Here is a 27601-nt window from a genome sequence, read left to right on the forward strand (position 1 = left end):
CGCGAGCTCCTCTGCCTGCGCGAGGAAAAAAAAGTTGCGTCGCGTCACCTCGGAACAATCACCAACCGATTGGGTTCTCAACTCGCATTATGCTTTCCACCACTGCTTTTTAATGACGATGGATCGCCGGCGACAATCCAACCTATGACCGAGGAGGACGAACTAGGCCGCCATTGATTGTACTCGCCAGCTACAGCCCGCCGTAGGGCCTGTTACGAACGTCTGCCTCCAGGCCTCAGCCCAACGACTTGCGACAACGGCGATTTTGGCAACTGTGCGAGACCAACAGACTGCGGCCAACATGGCTATCGAGGAGACTGCGCCGGCGCTGCCGGTGAAGGAGCAATTCGTCGACCAGCTGCCAATGCGCTTCAAGGAGCTTAAATTCGGAATCCAGTGCGTCTACCTCGGCGGCCCGAGAGAAGGCGGATAGTGGGCGAGGACGAGAGAGACGGGGCTGGACTAACAGCTTGGAACTGCTGGGCAGATCGAACCAAGATATAGTGAACCAGGGCGTTCTTGAGATTTCCGAAAAACAGCTCTACGACATTGAGAATAATCGAACGCCCTCCCGCCATGGACCCCTCGATCATCGCCTGGTAGGTCGCCAACTGTCTTGTTTTTGGCCTCGCCCACGGCCTAACTTGGGCTAACCTGGCTGTCTTGATAGGGCACATCGAGCAAAACGGCGGAATGCCAAACATGCGCTCAGCCCCTGCAGAACTGCAGTGGTCACTTTGGTCATGTGCGGTTGCCCCTGCCGGCCTTCCATATCGGGTACCTCCGCTTCGTGCAGACGATTCTGCAGAATATCTGCAAGGTTAGTTGCCCGCATATTTCCCCTCCATCCTGGCATCATGCCTTTGCGTTCTGCTCACTGTTCGTCTCTACAGGACTGCGCGCGTGTGCTCCTAACCGAACCTGAACGCCGAAAGTTTTTGACCGAACTGAGGCGGCCCGGGATCGACAACCTCCGCCGCACAGGTATCTGCAAGAAGATCAACGAGCAATGTCGCAAGGTCAAGATATGCCCTTACTGCGATTCGGTCAACGGTACCATCAGAAAGATTGGTGTCCTGAAGCTGGCGCATGACAAGTTCGTGGCCTTCAACAAGTCAAACTCGGCAAAGAAGATTCCGCCTGAGAGCAAGATCGTCTTCGACAATTCTTTCCTCTACGCCAAGAAGGCAGTCCCGGACCTTGAGAAGCACCTGAGGAAGGCTATGGAGGACCTGAACCCCCTCAAAGTCCTCACGCTCTTCAAGATGATCACCCCTACCGATTGCGAACTTCTTGGGTTGGACCCATCTGAAGGCAGACCCGAGATGTTTCTCTGGCAGTATTTGCCTGCCCCGCCCATCTGCATCCGCCCTTCGGTTGCCCAAGACAATGCCAGCAATGAAGACGATATCACGACCAAGCTAGCCGAAATTGTCCACATAGCAGGTCTCATACGTGGTGCTCTTAGTAAGGGTCACACTATACAGACCATCATGGAGCAGTGGGAGTTCCTGCAGCTGCAGATAGCCATGTATGTCAATAGCGAGGTGCCCGGGCTCGGACAGCCTGGATTCGGCAAGATGACTCGTGGTTTCTGCCAACGCCTAAAGGGAAAACAGGGCCGGTTTCGTGGTAACCTGTCGGGCAAGCGAGTAGACTTCTCGGGCCGAACCGTCATCTCCCCTGACCCCAACCTTGGGATTGACCAGGTCGCTATCCCTATCCTGGTAGCCAAGAACCTAACATACCCCGAGCGCGTCCAGTTCCAGAACCTGGCCAAGCTTCAGCAGTGTGTCCGCAATGGTCCGGCAACCTGGCCTGGAGCACAGGCGGTCATCAAGCAAGACGGAGACGGTGACTACAAGATGAACCTCAAGTTTGGCAACCGCGACGATGTTGCTAACAACCTTAGGTTCGGGGACGTGGTCGAGCGGCACATTGAGGACGGCGACATCGTGCTCTTCAACCGGCAGCCGTCGCTCCACAAGCTCAGTATCATGAGCCACTTGGTCAAGGTCCGCCCGTGGAGGACTTTCCGCCTCAACGAGTGTGTCTGCACGCCATACAACGCCGACTTTGACGGCGACGAGATGAATCTCCATGTTCCCCAGACTGAGGAAGCCCGCGCCGAGGCTATCAACCTCATGGGTGTCAAGCACAACCTTGCCACACCCAAGAACGGCGAGCCCATCATTGCTGCTACACAGGACTTCATCACGGCGGCGTATCTCCTCAGCAGCAAAGACAACTTCTTCAGCCGCAAGGTTTTTACATATCTATGCCAGCACATGATGGTGGATGGAAAGGAGTACCTCGAACTCCCTCCGCCAGCCATCCTCAAGCCATGCGCGCTCTGGACTGGCAAGCAAATCTTCAACGTCCTCATGAGACCGAACAAGCAGTCGCCGGTCAAGGTGAATCTGGACGCGAAGTGCCGTGAGTACAAGGTCCGGCCCGGCGAGGCACCAGACTTGTGCCCCAACGACGGCTGGCTCATCATCCGCAACTCCGAGATAATGTGTGGGGTGATGGATAAGTCAATCGTGGGAGGCGGCAAGAAGGACTCTATCTTCTATGTTATTCTTCGAGATTTCGGACCTGACTACGCGGTTACTGCCATGAACCGCCTGGCGAAGCTCTGCGCCCGAACGCTGGGGAATCGCGGCTTTTCCATCGGCGTTGGCGACGTCTTCCCGACGATGGAGCTTCGCGTGGAAAAGGATAAGCTTGTGGCGGATGCGGACCGCAAGTGTGACGACCTGATCGACACATTCAAGGCTGGAAAGCTCCAGAAGGCCGCGGGTTGTGATCTTGAGCAAACGCTGGAGAACTCCATCTCGGGCATTCTGAGTCGAGTGCGTCAGCAGGCCGGTGCCAAGTGTGTTGAGACGCTGAGCCGCAACAATGCTCCTCTGATCATGGCCAAGTCTGGGTCCAAGGGGTCCGAAATCAACGTTGCCCAGATGGTTGCAGCCGTCGGACAGCAGATTATTGGAGGCCAGCGTGTCCCAGATGGTTTCCAGGACCGAAGTTTGCCGCACTTCCACAAGAATTCTCGCCAGCCCCCCTCCAAGGGCTTCGTGGCCAACAGTTTCTATTCTGGTCTCCTTCCCACCGAGTTCCTGTTCCACGCCATTTCGGGACGTGAAGGTCTCGTCGACACGGCTGTCAAGACGGCCGAGACAGGCTACATGTCGCGGCGTTTGATGAAGTCGCTCGAGGACCTCTCGACCCAGTACGACGACACGGTCCGCACTTCAGGCGGAGGCATCGTCCAGTTCCAGTTCGGCGCCGACAAGCTGGACCCTGTCGACATGGAGGGAACTGCGGTGCCTGTGCATTTCGACCGGACATGGACCCACTCAGAAGCCTTGACCTGGGACAACGCTGAGAGGTCACTTCTGCCCTGGGAGATCTTGCAGTTATGCGACCAAGTGATCGAAACACAGCGGCAGCGGTACGGCCGGTATGACCTTGTCAACAAGAGCCCATTACCCTACGATGACCAGAGGGATCGCAGCATCGACGAGCACGAGAGCGCGCGGAACTTCTGGAAAAGTGTCTATGGCTACATACAGGGCCGCGCAGACAGGCTGGAGGCGATCCGAAGGCAGATCGGCCTGTCTCCCGGAGGTAGCGATGACAGAGGTGCAGACGACTCGATCGCGGATCCAGCAAGGGTCGCGCAGGTCAACCGGGTTGCCAAGGTGTCACAGACCACGCTCCTCAAGTTTCTCAACCTCTGTCAGGAGAAACACGAGAGGGCAAAGGTCGAGCCGGGTCACGCCGTGGGTGCTGTCGGCGCGCAGTCCATCGGTGAGCCCGGCACGCAGATGACGCTGAAGACTTTCCATTTCGCCGGTGTCGCCGGTATGAGTATCACGCAAGGTGTGCCTCGTATCAAGGAGATCATCAACGCCTCCAAGTCGATCAGCACTCCAGTTATCACCTGCCCGTTGATGAACAACAAGCAGATCGAAGCCGCCCGCGTGGTCAAGGGAAGGATCGAAAAGACATACATTTCCGACGTCCTCCGATTCATTGAGGACGAATGGAAGGCCGATGCCGGCTCCGTGGTGCTCCAGTTCGACATGGCCGTGCTGCAAGACATGCATCTTGGCATTGGCATGGCGGACATAGCCGAGTCGATCTGCAAGCACAAGAAGCTCAAGCTCGAGCCTGACGATCTCAGGCTCGGCAGCAGCAGTATAGAGATTGTCGTGAGAAATACCTGGGTGGACGTGGCGGCTGCCAAGAAGGCGGCGAGGAGCCGCAGCGCCGCCATGGAGGAGAGTCCAGACCTACTGCTTCGTGTTAACCATCTCCGTCGCATGCTCCCAACGGTTCCCATTTCTGGGTACCCAGAGGCGTCCCGAGCCATCATCCAAACGTCAGAGAAAAGCGAGCACACGGTGCTGGTAGAGGGCTACGGTCTGCGCGCCTGCATGACGACCGAGGGTGTCATTGGCACCAAGACCAAGTCGAACAACGTCATGGAGAACCGCGATGTTTTGGGAATCGAGGCGGCGCGGACCACTATCGCGACTGAAATAGAGGCCGTCATGGGAGACATGGGCATCGACCCGCGGCACATGCAGCTGCTCGCCGACGTCATGACGTACAAGGGCGACGTTCTGGGCATCACGCGATTCGGGCTTTCCAAGATGCGCGACAGCGTGCTACAGCTGGCGTCGTTTGAGAAGACGCCCGATCATCTGTTCGCCGCAGCCGCCGGCATGAAGACGGACCGCATCGAGGGCGTCAGCGAGTGCATCATCATGGGCCAGACCATGTCGGTCGGTACCGGCGCCTGCCAGATCGTGCGCGCTCTCAACCTGAGACCTGACGACTGCCGCCCTCGCCCCACCCCGTTCGAGGATGCGTGGAATGAGAGCATCACAGGCCGCAAGATTAAGCGCTGATATAGGGCTGGGGCGAGCATTGACTCGGGTAACCTCTTTTTGTGGATGCGGTGGTGGCAAGGGTCTCAGCTGGAGGAGGATATAGACTTTGATTTGGGCCTTTCTGTTCACGGAAGCTTTTGTCACGGGAGACAGGTCAATACGAGGATGGGGATACGATGATTCGAGCGCTAATATCTGCGCAAGTAGAATCCATGCTTTTTTTTGAGGCTGATCAAAAGTCGTCGACATAGCCTTTTTTTCTCTAAAATCATGTTCTGTGCCAGTGTCTCGCGGGCCCCAGGAACGCTCGAGTTTCATCATGGCTATCATGCCCTATTTTGTGGGAAAGAATTTGGTGATCTTCTGCGTCCCGGCGGATGCTTTCTGCTTGGATTTGTTTGGGCTCTTGGCGGGATTCTTTGTCGCACTGATGGTCCGGCTTGGCGCTGGGGCGGGCTTCTTCTTCAACGGCAGCTGCTGTTCACTGTTAATGGGGCCCAGCTCGGCCGGGCGCTTGGGAGCTGACGGTTCGGCTACGCCCACTCCCGAAGGCTTCGTATCCCTGGATCGAGCCCCCTGATCCGCCGGCGACGCACCGCCGCAGCCCTGCTCCGGCTCCGGCTGCGGCTGCGGTTGCGGTTGCGGTTGCGGTTGCGGCAGTTGCCTCTTCTCCTTGGCAGGGGAGGAGGACGCGGAGGCGAAGAAGTTTGCAATGTTGGACTTGTTCTCCCTACTCGCTATTGGGACGATGAAGGAAGGCGAGCTGCGGCCGGCCTTGTTGACGTCCTTGCTCACGGCGTAGACGTCGAGCTCGCCGCCGAAGGGGCGCAGGAGGGCCTGCAGCTCGCCGGACCACTCGGAGCGGCCCGGGTCCAGCCACGCGCGCAGCCCGTCGGAGCCGGGCTCCAGCACGACGGGCATGCGGTCGTGCAGGAACTTGAGCTGCGCGTTGGAGTCGGTCGTGACGATGGTGTAGGTGTAGGTCTTGTTCTCGTCGCCTGTTTGTCGGGGCGCGGGGAGAGAGATCATGTCAGTTCAGAAGGGGTTGGTTGAGTGTCTGCTCGATAAGACAAGGCTCTCCGTGGAGAATGGTATTCACCCTCGTACTGCACACAGTCCCAGAGCCCGGCCATGCAGAGCAGCTTGCCGTCCTTTCTCCTGATGTAGTACGGCATCCTCTCCTTGCCGACCTTGAGCCACTCGTAGAAGCCTTGGGCGAGGACTATGCATCGCTTCCGTGCCTTCATTGAACTCCTGATTTATGTTCCCGACATTAGAGTTGTTTTTGAAATACCAAAATTGCCCTTTCGACCCTTTTTCTAGAGTAGCAAGATGGAGAGGGAGAGAAAGCGGCGTGACGCACCACATGCCACCACCAGCAGCCAGCGAGTCGTCGCGGCAGTTGATGGTCTTCATGACGGCCGCGTAGTCGGGGTTCCGCCCGGTCCAGGAAGGGATGAGACCCCATTTCATGGCCTGGAGCTTGTAGCGGACCTCGCCGCCGCTGTCATTATCGTCCCCTCCGGGTTCTTTGCGCGCTTTGCCTTGCGGCTGTTTTTTGCTCCCCTCTTCGCCGTGCCCGCGGCGGGGACCGGCGCCGAAGTCGGGCACGTCGGCTCTGTAGACTACGCCGTTGTAGCCCGGGGCAAAATTGTAGGATTGGCGCGGCTGCTGCCGCTGTGAAGAGGCGGCGTCTTCATCCCCTGCGCCGCCATCGTCGCCATCTTGGCCATCTCCTCCGCCGTCTGGATCATCTAGGGCATCCCAGACCGGCATGTCGTTGTCCCACAACATCTGCCGGATCTGGTCTGGCCGCTGTGCGTTGGGTATGTACAACATCAGTACAGAGAGTGAAGGGATGGTCAAGACGGAGGCCATCTGGTACTTACCAAGACCATTGCATATCTCCCGCACATGTTTTTGAGCTTCTCTCTAGCTTTTTTTGCATCCGGAATACTGCAGGTCGATTTGGGGAAGTCGTCGCTAACCAGCCGAGCTCGATGCGTGTTTGCCATGACGTATGAGCCGTTTGAGGGCGTGCGGCTGACCACGTGCTGACCACGAGCCACTCGCGCTGTCACATGACGGCAATCTAGGGGGCAGCACTGTGAGACAACCCCTGTACCTCAAGGGCCTCCAGCGGGCTTCAGAGATTCATGTAGTTTAATTGCTTGTTATTGTGCGATGCCCTAGTATTGATCGCAATCATGGCGGAATATTTACATTTGGATACTACAAAGGCACTCCTGATGGATCCGGTCCCCTTGTCAGACCCCTGCCGCTGCTTCTTATTCGCGACGGCCAGCCCATCCCTCCACCCTCGCTCAAGACGTGAAGCGCTTCTCGACGCATCTCTTCCTGCCATGGAGCCTCAGGATCCGGCCGGCGGCGTGCTCGGCCGCCGTCACGATCATGGCGGACGGGTTGCCCGTGACCATGCCGGGAAAGATGGACGCGTCGACGACAAAGAGGTTGTCGGTGCCGTAGACCTTTGTGTTGAGGTCCACCACCGCCGACCCGCCCTTGCGGCCGTCGTCGGTGCCCAGTTTGGCGGTGCCTATATGTATCAGCCGGCGGCCCTCTGGTTAGCTCGGATGATGTCACACGCCACAAAGACAAGGCCGAAGGAGCGGAAGCCAATTTCCAAAACTCACCCATCCAGTGGTTGGCGCGGCGCTGCGCCGGCGTGGTCAGCAGCGAGTCGACATACTCCTGGCTCGTCTGGCCGTCGGCCGGCACGTGCCAGGTCAGGCCCGGGACGACGCCGAGCGTCTTGCGGATGCTGTCCATGGCCATGACGACGGCGGCCTTGTCGTGCTCGTCGCGCAGGTACGGCGGCGTCGCGACGCGCGTGTTGAGCTGCGGCGTGATGGACATGCGCCCGCGCGACGTCGAGCCGCGGCCGAGGTACATGCTCAGCGTCATGGACGTGTTCGTGGTGCCCTCGACGCGCGCCGTCCACTGCAGCTGCCGCACGACCCCGTCCGCGCCCCGGACCTCCTCCCAGAACATGGGGCCGATGTTGGGCGCGGCCTGCGCCAGGATCCCGGACCGGTTGCGCAGGTACTTCTCCTCGTCGGTCGCGTTGGGCGTCTTCCACGCCTCGTAGAAGTCGTAGAAGACCACGGACGGGTGGTCCACGATGGCGTCCGTGTTGACGTGATCTACCAGGTTGTACCCCACGGGCAGGTTGATCCACTCCTTCTTGTCGATCATGGAGTCGCCATCGGTGGCCGAGCCCTTGACAGTCGCGAGGGCATCCGCCGGCCCGATGCCGCTGCGGAACAGGACCTTCGCCGTCCCGAAGACGCCGGCCGATAGAATCACAGAGCCCTTGTCACTCAGCTTCACCACGCCCTCGTAGCCATGACCTGTCGCCGGGTTGCCCTCGATCTCGACGGCCGACACGTGGCCGCCCTTGCGCACCACCCGCCTCACCGCCGTGTCCGTGATCAGCCGGAAGCCCTTGCGCTGGCTGGCGGTGCGCAGGTAGGTCGCCAACGGCCCGGCACGCTCGCCGCCCGAGAACATGAAGACCGTGTGGCCGTAAGTGTGATTCTTGCGGTGCGGCATAGTGTTGGGGTTCTCTATGCGCTCCCAGCCCGAGGCTTTAAACCCGCTCGCGAGCACGTCGAAGCCTTGGTCCAGGTACAGCTTGCCGTCCATCGATGGCACGATTGTGCCAGGGATGCGTGAGAAGACTCGGTTCTCATCCGCGCGCATATCTACCGACTTCCAGCCTGCTGGGAAGTTGACGTCCCAGTCAAGGGGGTTGGACTACAGGCGAGAACATTAGCATTGGTGATTCCCAGGGGTGTGTGACAGCATCACAAACGAACCTTCCACCAAAGGCCGGCATTGACGGCAACGCCTCCACCGAGAACGCATCCCGCCATCTGGTCCATGTCGGTGCAAGCAACACCAGCCGCGTCGACCCAGATCTGGTTGCAAAGGCCGGGGACATCGAAACGTGTTAGTCCGGAGCCCTTCAACCATTCGGGAGCCATCGCGCCACCCCAATGTCCCGAAGACGGCGGCCCCTTTTCGACAAGCAGCACTCTATGCCCGGCCTCGCTGAGCTTGTCGGCAACGGTGATGCCGCCGGCACCGGCACCAACGACGACGTAGTCGAACGTCCCGGTTGGAGCTGGCGTGTACGAGGCAACAGGGACCGTTGTAGTGCTCGTAGCAGTGGAAGTTGTCATGGTCGTGCCAGGGGTGGTGGTGGTCGAAGTGGTAGAGGACCCGCCACAATTTCCGTCCACCGTCTTTGTGGCTAGCGCGGCCCAAGAGCTATACGACGGGTTGGCGACGCCTTCCAGCGAGGCACCGTACTGGCCGAAGCCAGTGTCGTGGAAGCCAAAGGTGATCCGGTTCGGACAGGCGGCGTTTCCAGGCGTCTGGCTACTTGAAGCCCGACCAAGCACCAGGAAGCCCTCACTCGTAGACGCTTTTCCCGTATCGCCGCCCTCGTTCCAGGCCAGGCAGTCGGTGCACCTGTACGCAACCTCAAAGTAGGTGTCGGTGATCTTGGACGATATCTGGGTCAACTTTGCGTTTCCGGTGTAGACGTCGGGCATGCTGTAGCCCGTTGCGAAGCGGAACGAAGTCAGGACCTCGCCGCCGTGTGGCCAAGCCATCAACAGCAGGGCACCGATCATCTGCCCAGACTGGCCGTGGGACACGCCGCACCATCCAGTCTCCGCGGCGCTTGTCCTGGCGCATCTCTGAGGATCAAAGCTGGCTGATTAGCTGTGCCCCCTTGTCAATTCGGCAAATATGCACGCCCGGCACACATACTAGCAGGCCAATGTACTCGGTCGCGTCTGTGGTCAGAGCATTCTCCGGGAGGGCCATGCCAAACGTGAAGGCGGCCTGATTTGGCGACTGCTGGGCAGCCCAGGTGCCGAACCTGACGCCGGACTCGTGCGTCGTGAACGTGGGCGCCTGGGCCAGACACGGCCACGCGACTGTCGAGAGGGCTCTGTCAGCTTGGCTTCATCATTTTCACCAAGGCAACGGGAAGGAGGCGGAGCGAGGCTGAAGTGGTCGGCTTACGAAGCGCGGCCGCGGCCGCGGCAGAGGCAACACGACGACGTAACTGCATGTCTGCCTTCGGATGTCGCGGGTCAAATGCTGCGAGCAATGGGGCAGACAACGATGGCGACAAGAGGGAGTAGGTGTGCAAAGGGGGCAGGGACAGAGCCGGGTTTTCGGTGAGGGGGAGGGAGACTGACCAAGTAATATACCATCTCGACAACCGCAGCCAGGCCTACGGCGCACGCATCATCAACACCAACCGCCCACCTACGGCCTCGCTCCGACGGCCACCTGGGATGCGAGACGGATTCTTCCTCGCTTCCTCGCTTCCTCACGCCACATCTCTACCCATCTCCGTCGCAATGTGGGCCGGAGGTTGAAAGGGACGGAGATCTGGGGATGGCTTCCCGAGTCCCGAAGTGGAAAGATAAAGGCCAGAGGAGCAACCGCCCGGTATCTGTGGGTGAAATGGACGGGCGAACCCAGGAACAGCCGCAGGGCGCCTAGATTAATGCGCGTGTGTCTTCGGTCGTCCCCTTGCTGAGTGCGACATTAGGCTGCAAAGGCTCCAATATCGACAAAGCACTGATCCATAACGTCGATCCACCGCCCTCCACGGGGCACACAGATCGACAGACCCCGGCTTGTTCTTCTTATTCTGCTGTGCCTCCTTCGTGGCCCTCCCTCACACGTACTCTCCTGCTGCTTTGCCTTGCCTCTCGGGCACTCCTTGTTTATTGCGTGCGGCCTGTGGCGAGTTGCATACTCAATCAAGACTGCAGGCCTCGTCCGACGGGCCAAGAGCTGGACCCCGACGCAAAGTCGTTGGCAAGAACCAACCTCGGTCCCCCCCCCCCCCCTTTGACAGCGAAGAACCAAGCGAACTCGACGATGCAACTGCGGAGAATATATCCAGCGGGGAACCGGTTGGCGGCGGCATTCGGATAGATTGAGTATGACGGGCAGCCAGAGATTCCTGGGTCTACGACGACCATTCCCCATCACATGAACCTATTGCCTCTACCCCAGCCATAATGGTAGCTGGACTTCGGTTTTTTGATTGTCCCACCAGAGGTCAGACTGGCACTCATCTCCGGCAAACCGGACTGCTCTTCTAGAGGGATGCCTGGGCGTCGATGTGTGACGTTGCTGGTCGTCTGTTGAGACTTGGGTCATCCATGCCAACCCAACCCAGTCCTTCTGCCCGCAAGCATTACCACTCCCACTCGGTTGGATCCAAGTGCGGGACCATGCGCGGCGACGACCCGTGGAGCCGAAGAGCCTCCAGCGAGACCCCAGGTCGGCTGGGGGGCAGCCATTCCTGCAGGTACTGGGTACAGGCCTTGAGGAATCTTGGCCCAAGGGGGGCACCTGGCAGCACTCGATCTGGAACGCGCCTAACTCTCAACGGCAAGATCTCGACCACCTTCCATCCTCCGCCTTCTCTCCGGGCACCCCACGCGCCCACGGCTCGATCGAGTGATGGGGCGGATAGCAGCCGGACGGCGGCACAGACGGCATTGCAAAGGGCGGCCAGGCTGTAGGCAGGCAAGGAGGTTGCATCTGCCGATGTGTGCGGATCGTCGGCGGCAAAAAGGCTTGGCCAAGGCAAGCTGCTTAGGACAAGCGGCAGCAGGCAAGAGAAAGAAAGACGAGTAAGCCGTGGTTAATCTGAGCACTACTCTGGATAAATCAATAGAGTATTCGATGGATGGGTAATGGGTCCGCCGTTGGCGTTTCTAGTTGAACGCCGTAAAGCCGTCAGCCATAGGCCTGTAGGTAGGCGGGTAGTCATCATAGGTATGTTCGAGTTATTGCACTTTTGGATACCGCTACCGCCTGATGTTCCGACTTTCCGAAGGCGTCGGTCGGCAGCCTCAGAGCAGAGATGATTGGGCCTTTTGGTCCTGCTCTCTTGGCTGCCATTCTTGGCCACATCTACCGAGCCGACATGGCCTGTAGCATCGGCTTCGCCATAAGATAAACCTTCGCTCTTCTCCACTCTGTCTTGTGGTTTGGTTGTTGTCTGTTCTCCACAGCGAGCCCAGCTGCAGTATCTCGAACGACAGCGTCAGTGGAGTCAGGCAAATCTTGCCGCCTATCCGCTGGGAGTCTCAGGGGTTCAGGGTTCAGTCGGCTGAGAGTTCTCTTACCAATCATCTGGTCAGGAAAGCGATCGAAATCCGAAATGCTGCCGGGAACTCTTACAGTGACATCGGGGCTAGTCTGCAATGTCTGATCTGGTATTGCAGCCTCCCGGATGTCGGACTGCAACTAGGTAGCCACCTAGTCCGAACGACCATGAGACCTGTACCCGCTTGTAAAAGCAGGAAATCGGCGGTATACCAGCCACCTTACCTTGTTGTGTTTTTAGGTAGGTGCTCAATCGCCCGACTATCGATGTGGCTGGCCCTGGAAAAAGAAAATGTGGCGACGGAGCCTCACCTTCCGCCTCCCCTGGAGAGTCCACCGCCGAGGACACCTCAACGGGTATTGGCACTCTACCCTCGGATGGACACCAGCACTAGATCTGCCGCGGCCACGGGCCGTGCTACCTACCAGAACTGTGACAGGTGGAAAGGAAGGAAAAATCCTTGCGCCCAGTCTGCCCACGAACCGCGCGCCCATCAGAGCGTCCAGGATTTGCATTTCTTTGCCCATCTTTGGCCTCGAGCTATCATCTGTCCGCTTTGTTTCTGTGCTTCGTCCAAGTCGGTGGTACTCCCCGTGGCTCTCGAATGCCTAACCAACAGCCCCCGGGCTGCTCCACTACCAACCATACCATGCATCTCGAGATGCAGCAGCGGGCCGAACACTCCATCGCGCGTCCCCCATGGCTCTGACTGAGTCCCCTGGCAGACGAGACCGAGACCATGGGCGTAGCGCGTGGGGGGGACTCGGTGCTCTCCAAGGCCATCCCCCTTTTAGCGATGCGAGTCTCCATCTCAGCAGGGACTACAGAGCAGCTCCCAACTTCAGGATCGTCGGGCAAGGAGCATAGATATAGAAACTGGCCGAGAGGAGAATTCCCGCTGCTGGAGCCTCACGCTGCGGCAGGAAAAAGAACACCAAATGAGACAATTCACCGCCGCATCGTCGCTGCAGCTAAGAGGCCGAACCGGTGGCTCGTAGGACCGCGTCTCCTGGTGCGCAGCCGACTCGAGACGGGCCAATGAAGGGAGGTTGGACTTGCCCCAGCTTCCACCATCTGTACATGATGCCGGGGAGCTGGGCTGTCGAGCTTTGAGGGGTGCGCCTTCCGATGCGGGATATTGAGTGGCAGATGCAGGGCTTGCCTCGTTTGGGAAGGCGCCGGGACACCTCGCGCGGCAGACGATTTAGACGAGGTGAGCCGTGCTTGCCTGACCTGCCTTGACTGCCTTGACTGCCGTGCAGATTCATGCCTGGGCGTAGCTTCCGTGATTTCTGTTGCCACCACGCCAAGCGCTAGGACGAGCAGCAGTCTTCCACGATATCAGCTCCCGCATAGGTTGGCATAAATGGCTTGAAGACCTGCTACCTAGCCCGATTATGCGACCTGAAATCCAAAAGCAGCCGCGACGAGCAGTCGCTCGAGGAGACTCCATGGTGACACCTACCTCCTCCGCTATTCGGAACCCACGGAATGACGAAAAGGGACACGCGCATCACTTAAATTAAATCACGGCCCCTTCGCCTCTCTCTGCCGGCTGCGTTCCCCACACACAGCCACCAAGACGCGTGACGTGACCTGCCTTTAGTCCTGCTCTGGGGGGACTGCATGTAATACCCCGTCCTCTGTATACCCCCTTGGCTTTCTCTATGACGGAAGATCTCTAAACCAGCCAGTCCTGAGAGACTGAACAGCATGGAATACCTTGGCCGAAGATGCTGGATGCCAGCAGCGGCTCAAGCGGGTGCCCAACGCCTCCATGCATCCTCCATCATGTCTAATCCACCCCTACCTGACTTGGCCTCGACCACTCGGAGCAAGCGCCCAGGCAGGCCATCTGCCTTCACACCCATTCCAGTATCGCCCAGCACACATCCCGACTTTGAACTGGACATAGCAGTCTTCGCAATGTCTTGGTCTGCGGAAGCCTCGGCCCGTTTGTAGGGGCGAACATGTCCCACTCATCCCTCCGAGATGGCGGTACTTCGGGAGCCATGCGAGCCGTTTGCGAGCTCTTGGGTGTCAATCGTAGACAAACGATTGCACCCTCGCGTCCCCAGTGGGGGCTTTCTTGACGTAGCAGCGAGGAAGATGGATAGCCCGAATCGGGGCGTCTGGCCCCGGGTTTGTTCTCCGCCAGCTGCCCTCCTTTTCCATATAAACATACCTGAGAGGACCATCATTCTGCCCTCAGCCGACTCCTCACCCGCATCCGCCTCCTCACTCCATCGCCAAGCTCCACAAGCTCGCAAACAAGACTCTACCACCCAGCCGGAGACCCCCACCTCCCCGCAACCATGAAGGGCTTCTTCTCCCTTGCGGCGGTCCTGTCGCTGGCCGTCGGCGACGTCTCGGCCCACTACATCTTCCAGCAGTTCACCGCCGGCGGCACCAAGTTCCCCACCTACCAGCACATCCGGAAGAACACCAACTACAACTCACCCGTGACGTCGCTGAGCTCCCCAGACCTGAGGTGCAACGAGGGCGGCCTCAACGGCGGCTCCACCAGCATCGTCGACATCAAGGCCGGCGACTCGTTCACCTTTAGCCTCGATACTGTAAGGCGCTGCGGCTGCTAGAAACTGCTGCAGGGCCTCTATTGACCATGAACAATAACAGCCCGTCTACCACCAAGGCCCGATCTCGGTGTAAGTTGACCCCTTTCCAGGTTTTTTGCCACCAGATCAAGAAACTGACTTTCAACTCCCCATCTCACAGCTACATGTCCAAGGCTCCTGGAAGCGTGTCCTCGTACCAGGGAGACGGTGACTGGTTCAAGACCCAGGATTGGGGTGCGTCTCGGTTCCCCAAGCTCACCCGCGTGATCTACTAGCAGCTGCTGACCTTGACCTTTCGCTGTGCTGAGAACAGGCCCGACCTTCAACGGCGGCCAGTCCTCGTGGCCCATGACGGGCTCCTACACGAGCACGATCCCGCGCTGCATCCCCAACGGCGAATACCTGCTGCGTATCCAGTCGCTGGCCATCCACAACCCCGGCGGCGTGCCCCAGGTGAGGAAGGGCCATGCTTTCCCTCTTAAATCCATGACACATGTGCTTGGTTTAAAAAGGCTAATCGCCTCCCCGCTCGCTTGACAGTTCTACATCTCTTGCGCCCAAATCCGCGTCTCGGGTGGAGGCAGCAAGGCGGCGACCAACACTGTCAAGATCCCGGGCTTCATCAAGGGTAACGAGCCGGGTTACACTGCCAACGTGAGAGCCATCCCTTGGTCACTCCGGCCTTTTCGCTTGCCTTGCTCACTTTGCTCACATCGCCCACACTCGTGTAGATCTACAACAACTTCAAATCCTACACCATCCCGGGCCCCAGCGTCTTTACTTGTTAGAGAACCAACAGAAGTTATCGCAGGTGTGCTGTGGGAGTATGAGTTGAACAGGCGACTGGATTCACGGGAGGAATCTGTTGCCCATGGTTCTTGGAGACAGTTTTCAAGATTTGGAGACGAGAAAACAATTGATAGAATGCCTATGTCAAGTACCTATATAGCTGCTATTTATCTATGCCGATATGCGAACAAATAACGCGCGCGTCTACGGTATCCAAAAACAATGCGACTGTAAATGAGAAGGCAGAAGTATATCCCTGAAAAGAAGGCAGAAAAAAAAAAGATTGGCACTCCCGCCAAAGCCACCCAACATCGAGGCGGAAATCATGGTATCATCAGAACGTCTGTTGCCCAATCCACACAGTACGTCATCGTTGACCGGCCCAATTCTTAAAAAAGAAGATGAAACAAAGACAACAGGAAACCAAAAATGACGCTCATAAAAGAGAAAAACAACGTGGGCAAGAGGAGTATAGCCCTGCGACCATCGAACAACTATGTGCAATCTGCGTCTAGAAAGTATCGAGGTGGACGCGGAGAGATGAGGCGGAGCTGAGAGGGGCCTGTGCGGAAAAGAAAAAAAAAAAAAAAGACGGCAAGGACAGCTTGGGATGTCGTGTCTCGTTATTTCTTGCCGCTGCCGCGCTTGTTGAGCTGCTTCAGGAGCAGGTCCCCGGCAACGCCAGCCAGGGGCGCCGCGAAGGCGCCGTAGCCACCGCCCTTGCCGCCGCCCGACGACTTTGGTCGGTCGCCGTCGCGACCGCTCTTGCCACCGCCGCCGCCCTTGCCACCCCTGTTGCTGACGGCAGACATGAAGCCAGCGCCGAGAGCGGTGGTGGCGACCTTTCCGGCCTTGGCGCCGTTCCAGCCGCCCTTCTCCTTGGCGGCTGCGGCAGCCCCGGCCTCGAACACGGCCATGCCGACCTTCTGCCACGGCAGACTCTTGAGGGCCGACGCTATGTCCTTGGTCGTCTTGCTCCGGTTCAGGCCGGGCCTGGCACCTGCCGCGGCGCCGGCGACTGCTGCCGCCACTCCCGATGACCTATTGCCCGTCGTGTTGGACCTGTGCAGGCCGCCACCGCCGCCGCCGCCACCGCCGCCGCCGCCCCTGCCGCCGGCCGGCGGGGGGTAGTATCTGTCGCGGTCGCGGGGCCTGTCCAAGTCGCGGTAGCTGTCGCGGGGCCGGTCCCTCTCCGCATACCTGGGGCGCTCGGGCTCGCTGCGGTAGCGGTCCCGGTCCCGGTCGCGAGGGCGGTCGTCATGACGGGGCCTGTCGTCGTGGCGAGGCCTGTCATCATATCGTGGCCTGTCGTCGTAACGCGGCCTATCGTCGTAGCGCGGCCTATCGTCGTAGCGCGGCCTATCGTCATATCTAGGGCGTGCACCACCGTCAAATGAGGATCGACGAGGTGCCGAGTACGGAGGCTCGCGGCCCCTGCCGCCGTAGCCGCCGCCGTGGCCGCCGCGGGGCACCTCCGAGTACCTCGGAGGTGAGTGGTCGTAATACGCCATTGTGTTTTGGGTGTGGTTCGTGTGCTTGTCGGTGAGGTAGGCCGATTTGGTTTGGTTTGAAGGTGAGGTAAGATAAGAGTAGGCAGGCGGTCTGCCGGCCTAAGTAGTAGAGTTGAGAGTATGGCGGTGTCGACAGCTAAGGACACACAAAGACGCCTTGATTGTTGGAAGGCCAGCCCAGTAGCTTTAAATAGCTCGTGGCTGCGCGTTTTTTTATTCCTTTCTCTGACCTTTCTTTCGCCTCTTGTTGCTTTTTTTTTATCCTCACTGCAGGGACCGATGAGGCGTCGATTTGGGTAATGTGGTAGGCAGACTGAGGCCTTAAAGCGACCAGTCCGAAGTGCTGGCTTGGTTTGCCCCAGGCAAATCGGCCGATCTGGTACCGAGGTATCAATGGAGGTTGTGGGCGCGAGGGTGTGAGGCCGAGGCGGAGGATTGGCCCACCGCGACTGCAGAATTATATAGGGCGTGGGGAGCAGGAGATCAAGAAGCCAGGACCGGGAGATACCGGATAGGTGGCGTGGGAGGGCGGTTTCTTTTTAACCTCTTGAGAATTTCGCAAGCGCTGTGGCACCGTGTCAGGCCTAGCCGATCACTGGGCCGCTGCAGGCGCCAGGTCTGGGCGCGTGGGAGGATGACAAAAGCGGCAACAAAAATTGAGAAAGCAAAGAATAGTAAATGCGACAGAAACAGGCCACTGGGCGGCGGAGGCCTGGGCTGGGCATGCGTCGCAAATGCATCGGATCCCGACGCCTCGTACACTTTCCCAAACACTTTAGATAAAAGGCAAGTCGCGAGTGACTGTGACTGCGCACGCCCAGCACAGGGCTCTGCCGCCAGACCTGTGCCGGGGTCAGCCGGCGGGTGTGGCACACAGGTGTTGTTGGTGGGTAGCACGAGAGCGATTGAATGACTGGAGGCACAGCCCACACGGGCACACAACGGGGAGGGCGCAGGGCCTTCCTTCCTTCCCCAAATTACCTCCTAGGTTGCGAGTGCTCCATCTCTGCGCTGCAACTTCCATGTTCGCCACACCGCCATCTTCAGTGGGGACCGTGGGACTGTTGACGGCCTCCCCGCCGCCATCGCCGCCCTGCCCAGTCGTGTCGCCTCCATTCTGCCCAATCCCCAGAGCGCGGCCCAGGCCGGCCCACCGAACACGGGCCAACCGGGACTGGTTATTTTATCGGGGCATGATCTCATCAGCCGATCCGGGCTCCCTCCTTTCCTCTTGACTCTGGTCTTGCACCTGAGCGACCAGCGCCTAGCCCGGAACCGCACGAGTACAAGACAGGTCTGACTGACGGAGGAGGTGCAGCTCAGAGTATTGGGAGCCAGGAAGAGAGGTCGAGCTAGGTAATTCAGTCGGGTGCATCCGGAACCACAGCTCCCCAGGTTTTTGCTTTTTCCTGCCAGGATGGCCCCAACATATGCCTCAGGACTGCAGCATGATATAGGGCTGCGACCCACAGACCGACAGACCGACAGATAACCTGCAGGCGGAAATAAGGGCAGAAGGCAATGCATAGTTCGTCCGGCCTTGGCTGTCGTTCGAAACGATCCGTAGGAGTGAACCTCCCCGTCGGGATACTTCTCTGGCCGATCCCAGACCAGGGCGGGTGTCGAAGGTGTTCCAGACCCTGGTGAAGCCGAGTTTGCTTCTTGCGACACTTGAATAAAAGCGACAACTCGTGAGGCACTGAGATCCGGTACCTCGAGCGACTTCTCCAGCAGGCTGCCGGGTGGTCTCCCTCACGCCACACCAGACCTCGGCGATGGGCCGCCAACATCACATGGAGGGAAGCAGACCGGGCCATGAGAAATGAATCAGCCAACGAGCTCTCACCACCAGCTGCGCGAGGAGAGGGGCTTACTATCCATCCATGCTGATGCCTCGCCCAGCTGACACCATTGCCCTCCCGCATGTTGCCGAGGCGCTAGGCTCGTCGCATGTGCCGTCTGGGCATAGGTAGGTAGCATGTTCCCACCGGCGGCCAGCCAGCCCCGGCACTCGCGCGCACACCGCCCATCCGGACACAGCCACCCTTCTTCAGTGGCCTCTTCGAGCAATCGGCATGCCGCGCCCGGGAGGGGAGCTGGGCGACGGCCGAGCTCGACTCGGACCCCGTCGGCCGCAAGAAATATAGCGCATGATTCAGGCAGACAGCCGCTTTTGCCCGTTGCTTTCCAAAATGCGACGTGCTACGAGCAGTCTCGAACTTGGCCGTTACATCAGACGCTACGCAACGGCACATCTGCTGCTGCTGCTATCCATCATCCATGTCCCAATTATGTCACGCGTAACCACATATGCGGCCTGGTCTGTGTGGCTAGGTATTCCCGCTTACTATGCTGACCTGGCGTCTGGTTGATAGGATGGCTCGAATGTGGACAGGCTTGTTGGTATGAATGCAGCCACCCGATGTCATCGACGAGCTGTTGGCGAGCAGATGCTGTGCTATAGGGTCAGGTTCTAATCAATTCCGTTGCCGCCGCAGAGTTGAATCCTTGTGGCGTGGAACCGTGGCTATGGTTGGTGGTAGGTTGCACTTGGGAAATGAAAAAAGAAACACAGATTCATAAGCCTCTGTAATGCCACCATGGCGAGGCTCAAACTTGCGCCGCGCGCCTACCGAGGGTGTGTACGAAATAAGATCATGACGGCGGCAGTGCTTGTGCTGTTGGGCTATGTGGAAGGCCTTTTCAGCCGTTGGGGAATATGGCGCGGCTAGGACCGTAGTCGAGACCCGAATGCGCAAGATCAATCGCAATTGATGTCCGACTGCCATTGAGGCGCCTCGCTCGTTGAAGTCCAATTGACGCCCAATCATCCATTTGAGCGGCGCCTGTCACGTGAGAGGGTACCCAAGCCTTTTGTCTCCATTTTCTTGTGTTCCATCCCGGACACAGGTTCAGCGGGCGAGGCGGAGGAAGAGGGCTGAACTGGTCAAAGTAAAATATTAGAGTCAATAATAATCGTAAGCGCTTAAAGATAATAAAGACAAACAGAGGCCTCTCGTGTTTTGGGCGTCGGACAATTGTGCTGCGACAGTTCCTTGCTGCGTCAATCTGGCCCGACCCCACGAGACCTCACGGGCGGAATCTTGGCGACGCAAGGCTGCCTCTTCTGGGTCTGTTTGGAGCCAAGCCGCCGCTGGAACACCTATTCATCAACCTCGGAGCGCCTGGTCGACCTTTGATGCCTTCGACCGAAGACGTCATATCCACAAAGAAATCACGACAAAGTATCATTGTCGGAGCAAGTACCGTCCAAGAAAGCGCGGCCTGAGGAGCATCACCACGATCACACCTTCCGGCGTCATCGACACACCACCTTTCCCGCCTTTATATCGCTCCAACGTCGAAAATGAACCTCTCCACAAGTCTTGAGCCCGATGAGGCTTTGAATCCGTACCAAACCCCAAGTAACCTCTCGCAACAACCAACGGAACAACGAAAGGAACAAACACCAAACAACCACGTCATCATGTTTAACGAGCGTCTAGTCTTTGGATTCAGACAGATTGGTGGCCCCCACATCATGAACGGTCTGTGGGAGCCAACCACGGCGTCGCAGAAGGATGTGCAACCAGTGATCGACAAGGTCAAGAAGCAGCTCGCAAGGCCGGGCGCCCGCCTGAGCCGGCCCGAGGAGGTGCAGACGCTCGGGATCGATGGCTGGGTGATGATGGGCTCCCAGATGGGGCTCGTCTACACCTTCAGCGACCAGTACGAGCCCGTGTCGCTCGCCCACGAGATGGCGACGACGCCGCGGCCCTCGCGCAAGGACAGGGTCGACCTCGCGGGCAGGATCGCAAACACGGCCCGCTCGTTACACGTACACCATCAGATAAACCACCCGGCCCTGCGCTGCGGGAGCTTTGTGTACCTGCGGCACAAGGCCACGGGCAAGTACAACGGCCCATACCTCTTGGACTGGTCGCAGCGCCCGGCCGGCCCGAGCCTGTACCAGCACCCCGGATATGACGACGGCAGCGGGGGGACGAAGCCGGCGGCGCTCTGGGTCGACCAGGCCTACGCGCTCATCATGGTGCTGAGTGAGATCGTCGCGTGGCGGCCTATGAACGAGCCGCCGCCGGGCATCGGCGGGAAGGCGCTGCGCGATGCGAGGGCGCAGCGAGAGACGGAGCTCAAGAAGGGGAACTGGAGCGCGTTCCCGTGGGCCCTCGAGCGGCTCGTTGGCAGGTCTAGCGAGTACCACGAGAAGGCCTCGCACGCAAACGTCAAGTGGTTCTACGACAAGCTCTGCGACGCGATTTCTTCGCAGCCGCTGGAGGAGGGCATGGCCTGATTACTCGTCGTGGAATTAGCCGAACCTGTAAACCATACCATAGCGAAGGCTGGCCGAGCACCAACGGGCAAAGGGCCGCAACCAGACGCTTACTACCGACGAGGCGAGAAAAGCGGGAAGCGTGGAAGCCAAGTTTGCATCGCCACGCCCGGAACCAAGCTCCTGCCGATCCGCCCCACTCTCGAAGCGCCGGGGTGCCCCCTTTTCCCCCTCGGCCCCTTGCATTCTGCATGACAGCCGGGACGCCAACTGGATCTGGCGTTGGGAACAGGGTCCTGACTGGACGTGAGTGGTTGGGGTTGCTGGGGCGCCACCACTTTGACCGAAAGAAAACATTCAAAAAAGCAAAATGGCCAAACAGAGGGATGCCAAACTTGATGAAGTGAAGGGGATGTGGCTGTACGAGCAAATGATAACAGACTCAACGATTCAAAAGGGAAACAAAAAGAGTGAAAAATAAATAAATGAATAAACAATATCTGAAATGCCTGAATTCTCTCGTGTCCTCGTAGCTAGAACCACACCGAAGCAGAAGCCCGTGCAGGGAAATGGCTGGCTTGCGCTTGCCTGTTTGGCAACCAGGAATGCAGGATGCGCCTCCCAGTCCCGCTGTTTTGCTCTTTTCATCTCGTTCAGCCCCTGAATACGAAGTCCAACTTACGTCAAATCACCCCTTTGGGGCTCCACCATTCACGTGACTGGGCGCTGTCAGCTTCGCCCAGCCAGCTTCTAAATATGGTCCTCGCGACGTTCCATTCCAGCCGCTGGGCCTCTTAACCTCGCCTCATCCTTCCTTTGTCCTATTTTCTTGGAATCGGAACAGCCACTCCTTTGTGCTCTTTCTGTAGAGTATCTTGCCGCTCTTTTGGTTGCTCTCGCACCAGACGCTCTCTAGCCCATTTTAGCTTTCCGTTTCTTATAATCGACCTTTTCCCTGCCGAGCTTCCTCTTCGTCTCCGCCACCGCCATCCACATCACACATCCCTCACAATGCGTATCGCACCGTCCGCCGCTTTCGCCGCCCTCGTGGCCCTGGCATCCGCTGAGAACTACCTCGGCTTCAACTCCGGCTCGACCAAGACCGACCGCTCGGCCAAGTTCAAGTCAGACTTCGTCGCCGAGTTCACCACCGCCCAGAACCTCGACAAGTCTCCCGGCAAGTTCAACGCCGTCCGTCTCTACACCAACATCCAGGCCTACTCCCAGGATGATCCGATCGAGGCCTTCGAGGCTGCCATCGACACCAAGACTAAGATTCTGCTCGGTGTCTGGGCCTCTGGCACCGATAACATCGACAAGGAGCTGAGCGCTCTTAAGAAGGCCGTGACCAAGTATGGCACCAAGTTTACCGACCTCGTCATCGGCATCTCTATCGGCAGCGAGGACCTGTACCGCAACTCGGTCACCGGTGTCACCAACAAGGCCGGCGTCGGTGCCCAGCCCGACACTCTCGTTGGCTTCATCAATGATTTCAAGAAGACCTTCAAGGACGGCCCTCTGGGTAAGACCCCCGTCGGCCACGTCGACACCTGGGACGTCTGGCCCAACGCGACCAACAAGGCAGTCCTCGACGCCCTTGACTGGGTTGGTGTCGACGAGTACCCCTACTACGAGAACGGCAAGGGCAACGGCATCAAGAACTCTGGCCAGCTCTTCGACCGTGCCTTTGATGCCACTGTCGCCGCCGCTGGTGGCAAGCCTGTCTGGGTCACCGAGACCGGTTGGCCCGCCTCGGGTCCCGACTGGGACCTGGCCGTCCCCAGCGTTCAGAACGCCAAGTACTACTGGAACGAGGTTGGATGCCGTAAGCTCTTCGGCAAGGTCCCCACCTTCTGGTACAATCTGCGCGACTCCAACCCGGACAACAAGCAGAGCTTCGCCATCACTAAGGATCTGAGCACCAAGCCACTCTTTGACCTGTCGTGCCCTACCACCTTCGAGACCCCTGCTCAGTCCTCGTCCGGCAATGGCACCACCACTACTGGTGGCTCTGGCTCTGGTAACGGCACTGCCACCACCACTGGCTCGGTCAAGCCTACTGGCTCAGGCACCTCCGGCTCCGGTTCCGGTTCCAGCTCGGGCAGCGGTTCTGGCTCGGGCAGCGGTTCTGGCTCGGGCTCTGGCTCTGGCTCTGGCAGCGGCTCGGGCTCCAGTGCTTCGGGCACCCCCCGCCCCGGCTCCCCCGCATCGGGTGCCTCGTCCGTCCAGGGTCTGACCGCCGCCGTCTACGGCGGCCTCGCTCTTGTTGGCGGCGCCTTTGCCCTGCTGTAAATAATCATTTGTCAAGTATGTCTAGATGTTTGGAGGAATGGTAATAGCTCTGCAGCAATGCTTGTATCGCGTTTTAGATCTGATTTGGACTCCTTGTTTTGTGTATCGTCTCGCAGTGTCTGTCTAGGTGTAGCCAACTAGCTGCTGAGTCCAGGCCGTGGAGCTTGAATGTCTTCGGTGGACGGTGCTAGAGTGAACCTAGTAAGATTTTTTGACTTTGAATCATAACGTAAAGATGAATGGGTATTGATGCAGGATAGACTCGGGGTGGCTCTCAGTGCCACTTTTAATTGAAGTGGCGATTTTGGTCGTCCATCCTTCTCACCTTTACTCCTTTTATGCGGACCATGCTGAATGAACAATCCCAAGACTTGATGCTGATAACGAGGCTTCAATTACAGCTTCAATAAAATCCGTATTGCAAACCCTACTAGTTTTCCTCTCCCAGTAGCTCACTCACGCCCCAACCGCCAACTCCGATCGAGACGCAAATGACAAAGCCCGCCCTCGATGAACAAAGAAACATGCCCACATATATACAAGTAAAGAGATACGTACGCATCACCGCCCCCTCTTCAATCCTCAAAGAACCTCACAATCTCCCTGAGCTCGCCGACGCCTAGCCCGTGCTTGGGGTAGCAGATGTAGGCCTCCTCGCCGACGACGCCAAACTTCTCCCTGAACTCGGCCTTCTTGCCGAGCCCGAGGCCGTGGGCAAAGGCCTCGTACGCCTTGGCCAGGACGCGGGCGCGCCCGCTGCCGATATGGGCGACGGGCGTCAGCGTCTTGGACACGCCCGTGCCGAAGGTGACGGGGCTCCCGGGCACGGCGCCCAGGGCTCGGTCGACGAGGGCCTCGATGGTGCCGCCGGGACTGCCGGGCATGTCGAGGGCCCACTTGACCTGCCAGCCGCGCCGGGGCGCCAGCCGCGCCAGCACCACGAGCCCCAGCACGGCGCCGTCGCGCTCGGCCGCGAAGTAGCGCCGGTGGTCCATGTCGACCCACGGCCGCACCTCTGTGATGTGTATCTGCTTGGTCGTCCGCGCCGCCCGCCACTGCTCGATGGCCCGGTCCGTCCTCTCGCGGAATGACGACGACGGCGATGTCGGGCTGCCGCCGCCGCCGCCTCCGCAACCGTCCTTTTCGGGCCGCACCTCGTGGATGCGGATGCCCTCGCGCTGCACCCGGCGCGCGTTCCGCTCCGCCCCCGGCCGCGCGTAGCCGTGGTTCCCGTGCCCCTCGGCGCCGATGCGCTGCTCCTCGATGCACGTGAGCGTGCGCCAGTTGTGCTCGTCCGCCAGGATGCGCTGCACCTCGTCCGACACGATCAGCCAGACGGGCCGGCGCTTCAGGTCGCCCTCGACGAAGCGCAGGAAGCCGCAGACCACCTCCCTCAGCTGCGAGGGGTCGCACAGCGGGTCGCCCGCCATGATGACCAGCTTCCCGTCCTTTTGGGGCACGTACCCCACGGCCGCCCCCGTCGGCGCGTGGCGCCAGAGCTGGAAACGCTCGTCGAGCCAGGACGTGTTCGCGGCGTCGCCGTAGTTGGCTATCAGCTTCTCCAGCGGCGGGTAGTCTGGGTACCCACCCAGGCCGCTGGACGTCGTCGGCGAGGCCATGGAAGAGCTGTTGGCGGTGGCCGTCGAGGAGGAGGACAAGGATGATCCGCTCGATAGCCCTCGCTTGGTTGCAGCGAGTGATGGTGGGGATTGTGCTACTGATTTGCGCCGCTTGGTGCTCGCCTCGGGGTGTGGCAGGCCCGGCGGCCGGCGTGGCAGTGACTTTGTGTCTCTGTGGAAGGGTGATGCGATGCGGACATCGCCTAGCTCCAGCATAAAAGTTATGATACGCTCGAGCCCGAGGCCCGCGCCGCCGTGCGGTGGCGCGCCGGCTTCGAAAGCGGCGAGGTATTCCTGCAGCCCGTCCTCGGTGATTCCTGCGTCCGCCATGCTCTGACGGAGGACCTCCACGTCGTGGATCCGCTGGCCGCCCGTTCCAATCTCCTGGCCGCGTATAAAGACGTCGAACGAGTTGGTCCATTTGGGATCTTCGGGATCCTTGTGGGTGTAAAAGGGGCGCGCAACGGTGGGGAACTTGTCGAGGATAAAGTAATCCGTCCCGTAACGCTTCTTCACTAGTTGCCCCAGCTGTATCTCGTCCCGCGTTGAAAGGTCGTCCTCCTCGATATCCACATTTCCGTCCTCCCGCAGCATCCTCAAGGCTTCCGGGAACGAGATGATGGGCGTTTCGTCAAGCCAGATAAGATTGCTGCTCGGCCAGCGTTCCCGAATGACCTTGAGCTCGTCCATCTCCGTGACGGCGGTGAAGATGGACTTTAGTGTGCGATCTACCATAGCTATGACTTCGTAGTATGACTTTTCTATGCTCATCTCGATATCCAGGCCCGTGTACTCTGTGAGATGGCGATGCGTGTTGGAATTCTCGGCGCGGAAAACTGGACCGATCTGTGCGGATGCTTTCTGTTAGCAAACGCCCTGGCTGTGGCTTTCATGAGATGGGCCCCCGCCGCAATCCCCTAGGCTTGGCATGAATATATGCGACGCACCTCATACACCCTCTTGAAATCGGCAGATATGGCCATCTGCTTAGAGAGCTGCGGGCTTTGGGCGAGGAAGGCATTGCGACCAAAATAGTTGACCTTGAAGACCTCGGCGCCACTCTCGGTGGCGCTGGGCTGCAGCTTGGGCGTCTGAATCTCGACAAAAGCCTCACCGTCGAGCGTCTCGCGGAACTTGCGGGTGATGGCGGCACGCACACGGAAAAGGGCCTGGTTTGCGGCGTGGCGCAGGTCGACGACGCGGTTGGAGAGGCGCGGGTTCATGGCTTCTGGCGGGCTGTAGTTGGTGATGGGGATGCTCTTCGCCCTCGAGACGACATGAATCGTGCTGATCTGGACTTCAAAGTCGGGATGGCTCGCGGACCGGACGGGCTCGACGGGGTTCTGCAGGCGGCCGGTGACCTGGACGATGCTCTCAGGCTGCAGACGCTGGGCCCATTTGACCATCTCAGGGGCGCCGGCCAGGACGCCCTGGATGGAGTCCGTTTGATCCCTCAGCAGTAGGAAGTCGAGGGACCGGGAGACATCGCGCTTGTGGTGTATGCGGGCGCGGAAGGTGACCTCGGAACCGACGGGCATCTTTACCATCTCGGCGATGGAGCTGAGCTCGCGGAGGACGACATCGTCGCCATAACGTGCCTTGGTCTCGTCGTCGACACGCTCGCGCGCCTTCATGTCTTCGCTGCGGCGCCATTCTTCAACCAGGGCCTGCTCCTGTGCGCGACGCTCCTTCTTCTCGGCGTTCTTTTGCGCCTTTTTCTCTTGGCTTGAGCGTGGTGACTCGTCTAGGGCCTTGAGGGCCGCTCCATCAGCCCCGTTTCGGAACTCTCCCGATTTTGATCGCGAGGTGGAGCGGGGCTCCCCATCCCCCCTAGGAATAGGGCGGGACTTGGATCGCAAAGGCCCGGTGATAGACTGGGCGAGGCTGGAGAGGCTTCGGGCTGCCATGCTGGCGAGCCGGGCGGTTTGATGGATGTTGTGTGATTATAGAGTGTTGGACTGAAGATGGCAAGGCAACTAGGCAGAAGAGTCTGTGTGGCAAAAATGCTTTCTTCGTCGTCTTCTTTCCCTGCTTTCCTTTGCTCTCGAGGGTTCACGTGTCCGGCTGACGGGATTCGGTGCCAGTAGATCAGGGCTTGGTGCTACAGACACCAAGGGCCTGGCCGCCGCACATGTGGTGTACGAAGAGCTGCAGAATAATTAGTGGATATTTCCAAAGCTTGTGGGAAAGGAGAAGAAGACTGACGTAGGTCGTCAAGCGGGCGGGTAGGTTAGAAATAGGTATTGTTCAAGCTGTCAGGTCCCGGATCTGCAGGCCCGGGCCTAGGTAGGTGTAGGTAGGTGTATGTGTAGGAAGGGGAAGGGGCCAGGACAACGCGGCCTGCCAGGTCGTGGGATATCCTGTCCTGTTGGCTGCCACTGCAACAAACGGGTTTGGGCCACAACACCCAACGCCCAGAGCAACGCCTGGGACTATAATTGGCCA

General features: G+C 59.1%; 9 protein-coding genes across 9 annotated transcripts; 4 read left to right on the forward strand and 5 right to left on the reverse strand.

The window, feature by feature from the left end:
• The first annotated feature begins 1 nt into the window (after position 1).
• GGTG_09702 (hypothetical protein) lies at positions 2–5787 on the forward strand. Its single transcript, XM_009227560.1, has 4 exons — positions 2–396; positions 488–599; positions 671–820; positions 894–5787. Exons 1-4 carry the CDS (start codon positions 302–304, stop codon positions 4920–4922), a joined length of 4386 nt encoding a protein of 1461 aa, XP_009225824.1. The 5' UTR covers positions 2–301; the 3' UTR covers positions 4923–5787.
• GGTG_09703 (hypothetical protein) lies at positions 5072–6908 on the reverse strand. The gene is made up of 4 exons (XM_009227561.1): positions 6794–6908; positions 6268–6719; positions 6004–6158; positions 5072–5902 (listed from the first exon to the last, which is right to left on the reverse strand). The coding sequence occupies exons 1-4, from the start codon at positions 6818–6820 to the stop codon at positions 5238–5240; spliced, it is 1299 nt and encodes a 432-aa protein (XP_009225825.1). The 5' UTR covers positions 6821–6908; the 3' UTR covers positions 5072–5237.
• Positions 6909–7073: 165 nt separating this feature from the next.
• On the reverse strand, positions 7074–10011 carry GGTG_09704 (hypothetical protein; the record flags this gene model as incomplete). The annotated part of the gene is made up of 5 exons (XM_009227562.1): positions 7074–7461; positions 7559–8681; positions 8744–9631; positions 9705–9874; positions 9963–10011. 5 exons carry the CDS (start codon positions 10009–10011, stop codon positions 7229–7231), a joined length of 2463 nt encoding a protein of 820 aa, XP_009225826.1. The 3' UTR covers positions 7074–7228.
• A 4382-nt stretch (positions 10012–14393) lies between these two features.
• Positions 14394–15442, forward strand: GGTG_09705 (endoglucanase II; the record flags this gene model as incomplete). The annotated part of the gene is made up of 6 exons (XM_009227563.1): positions 14394–14654; positions 14716–14744; positions 14815–14888; positions 14968–15107; positions 15195–15308; positions 15386–15442. 6 exons carry the CDS (start codon positions 14394–14396, stop codon positions 15440–15442), a joined length of 675 nt encoding a protein of 224 aa, XP_009225827.1.
• A 109-nt stretch (positions 15443–15551) lies between these two features.
• On the reverse strand, positions 15552–17815 carry GGTG_09706 (hypothetical protein). The gene has a single exon (XM_009227564.1). It carries the CDS (start codon positions 16952–16954, stop codon positions 16067–16069), a length of 888 nt encoding a protein of 295 aa, XP_009225828.1. The 5' UTR covers positions 16955–17815; the 3' UTR covers positions 15552–16066.
• A 123-nt stretch (positions 17816–17938) lies between these two features.
• GGTG_09707 (hypothetical protein) lies at positions 17939–18771 on the reverse strand (the record flags this gene model as incomplete). Its single annotated transcript, XM_009227565.1, has 2 exons — positions 17939–18128; positions 18425–18771. The coding sequence occupies 2 exons, from the start codon at positions 18769–18771 to the stop codon at positions 17939–17941; spliced, it is 537 nt and encodes a 178-aa protein (XP_009225829.1).
• GGTG_09708 (hypothetical protein) lies at positions 18379–21758 on the forward strand. Its single transcript, XM_009227566.1, has one exon. It carries the CDS (start codon positions 20322–20324, stop codon positions 21264–21266), a length of 945 nt encoding a protein of 314 aa, XP_009225830.1. The 5' UTR covers positions 18379–20321; the 3' UTR covers positions 21267–21758.
• Positions 21759–22256: 498 nt separating this feature from the next.
• GGTG_09709 (glucan 1,3-beta-glucosidase) lies at positions 22257–23537 on the forward strand (the record flags this gene model as incomplete). Its single annotated transcript, XM_009227567.1, has 1 exon — positions 22257–23537. One exon carries the CDS (start codon positions 22257–22259, stop codon positions 23535–23537), a length of 1281 nt encoding a protein of 426 aa, XP_009225831.1.
• Positions 23538–23914: 377 nt separating this feature from the next.
• On the reverse strand, positions 23915–27180 carry GGTG_09710 (aspartyl-tRNA synthetase). Its single transcript, XM_009227568.1, has 2 exons — positions 26104–27180; positions 23915–26002 (listed from the first exon to the last, which is right to left on the reverse strand). The coding sequence occupies exons 1-2, from the start codon at positions 27061–27063 to the stop codon at positions 24113–24115; spliced, it is 2850 nt and encodes a 949-aa protein (XP_009225832.1). The 5' UTR covers positions 27064–27180; the 3' UTR covers positions 23915–24112.
• Between the last annotated feature and the right edge of the window lie 421 nt (positions 27181–27601).

This window comes from Gaeumannomyces tritici (genome assembly GCF_000145635.1).
Source record: "Gaeumannomyces tritici R3-111a-1 unplaced genomic scaffold supercont2.5, whole genome shotgun sequence".
NCBI lineage: Eukaryota > Fungi > Ascomycota > Sordariomycetes > Magnaporthales > Magnaporthaceae > Gaeumannomyces > Gaeumannomyces tritici.

Coding starts and splice junctions, on each gene's coding strand:
- GGTG_09702 (XM_009227560.1), top strand. CDS start 302: ATGGCTATCGAGGAGACTGCGCCGGCGCTGCCGGTGAAGGAGCAATTC. Junction 397..487: donor GAGCTTAAATTCGGAATCCA/GTGCGTCTACCT, acceptor ACTGCTGGGCAG/ATCGAACCAAGATATAGTGA. Junction 821..893: donor TTCTGCAGAATATCTGCAAG/GTTAGTTGCCCG, acceptor TCGTCTCTACAG/GACTGCGCGCGTGTGCTCCT.
- GGTG_09703 (XM_009227561.1), bottom strand. CDS start 6,820: ATGTGCGGGAGATATGCAATGGTCTTG. Junction 6,720..6,793: donor GGAGATATGCAATGGTCTTG/GTAAGTACCAGA, acceptor CCCAACGCACAG/CGGCCAGACCAGATCCGGCA. Junction 5,903..6,003: donor GGACTGTGTGCAGTACGAGG/GTGAATACCATT, acceptor CCCGACAAACAG/GCGACGAGAACAAGACCTAC.
- GGTG_09706 (XM_009227564.1), bottom strand. CDS start 16,954: ATGGCGTATTACGACCACTCACCTCCGAGGTACTCGGAGGTGCCCCGC.
- GGTG_09708 (XM_009227566.1), top strand. CDS start 20,322: ATGAACCTCTCCACAAGTCTTGAGCCCGATGAGGCTTTGAATCCGTAC.
- GGTG_09710 (XM_009227568.1), bottom strand. CDS start 27,063: ATGGCAGCCCGAAGCCTCTCCAGCCTCGCCCAGTCTATCACCGGGCCT. Junction 26,003..26,103: donor ATTTCAAGAGGGTGTATGAG/GTGCGTCGCATA, acceptor GCATCCGCACAG/ATCGGTCCAGTTTTCCGCGC.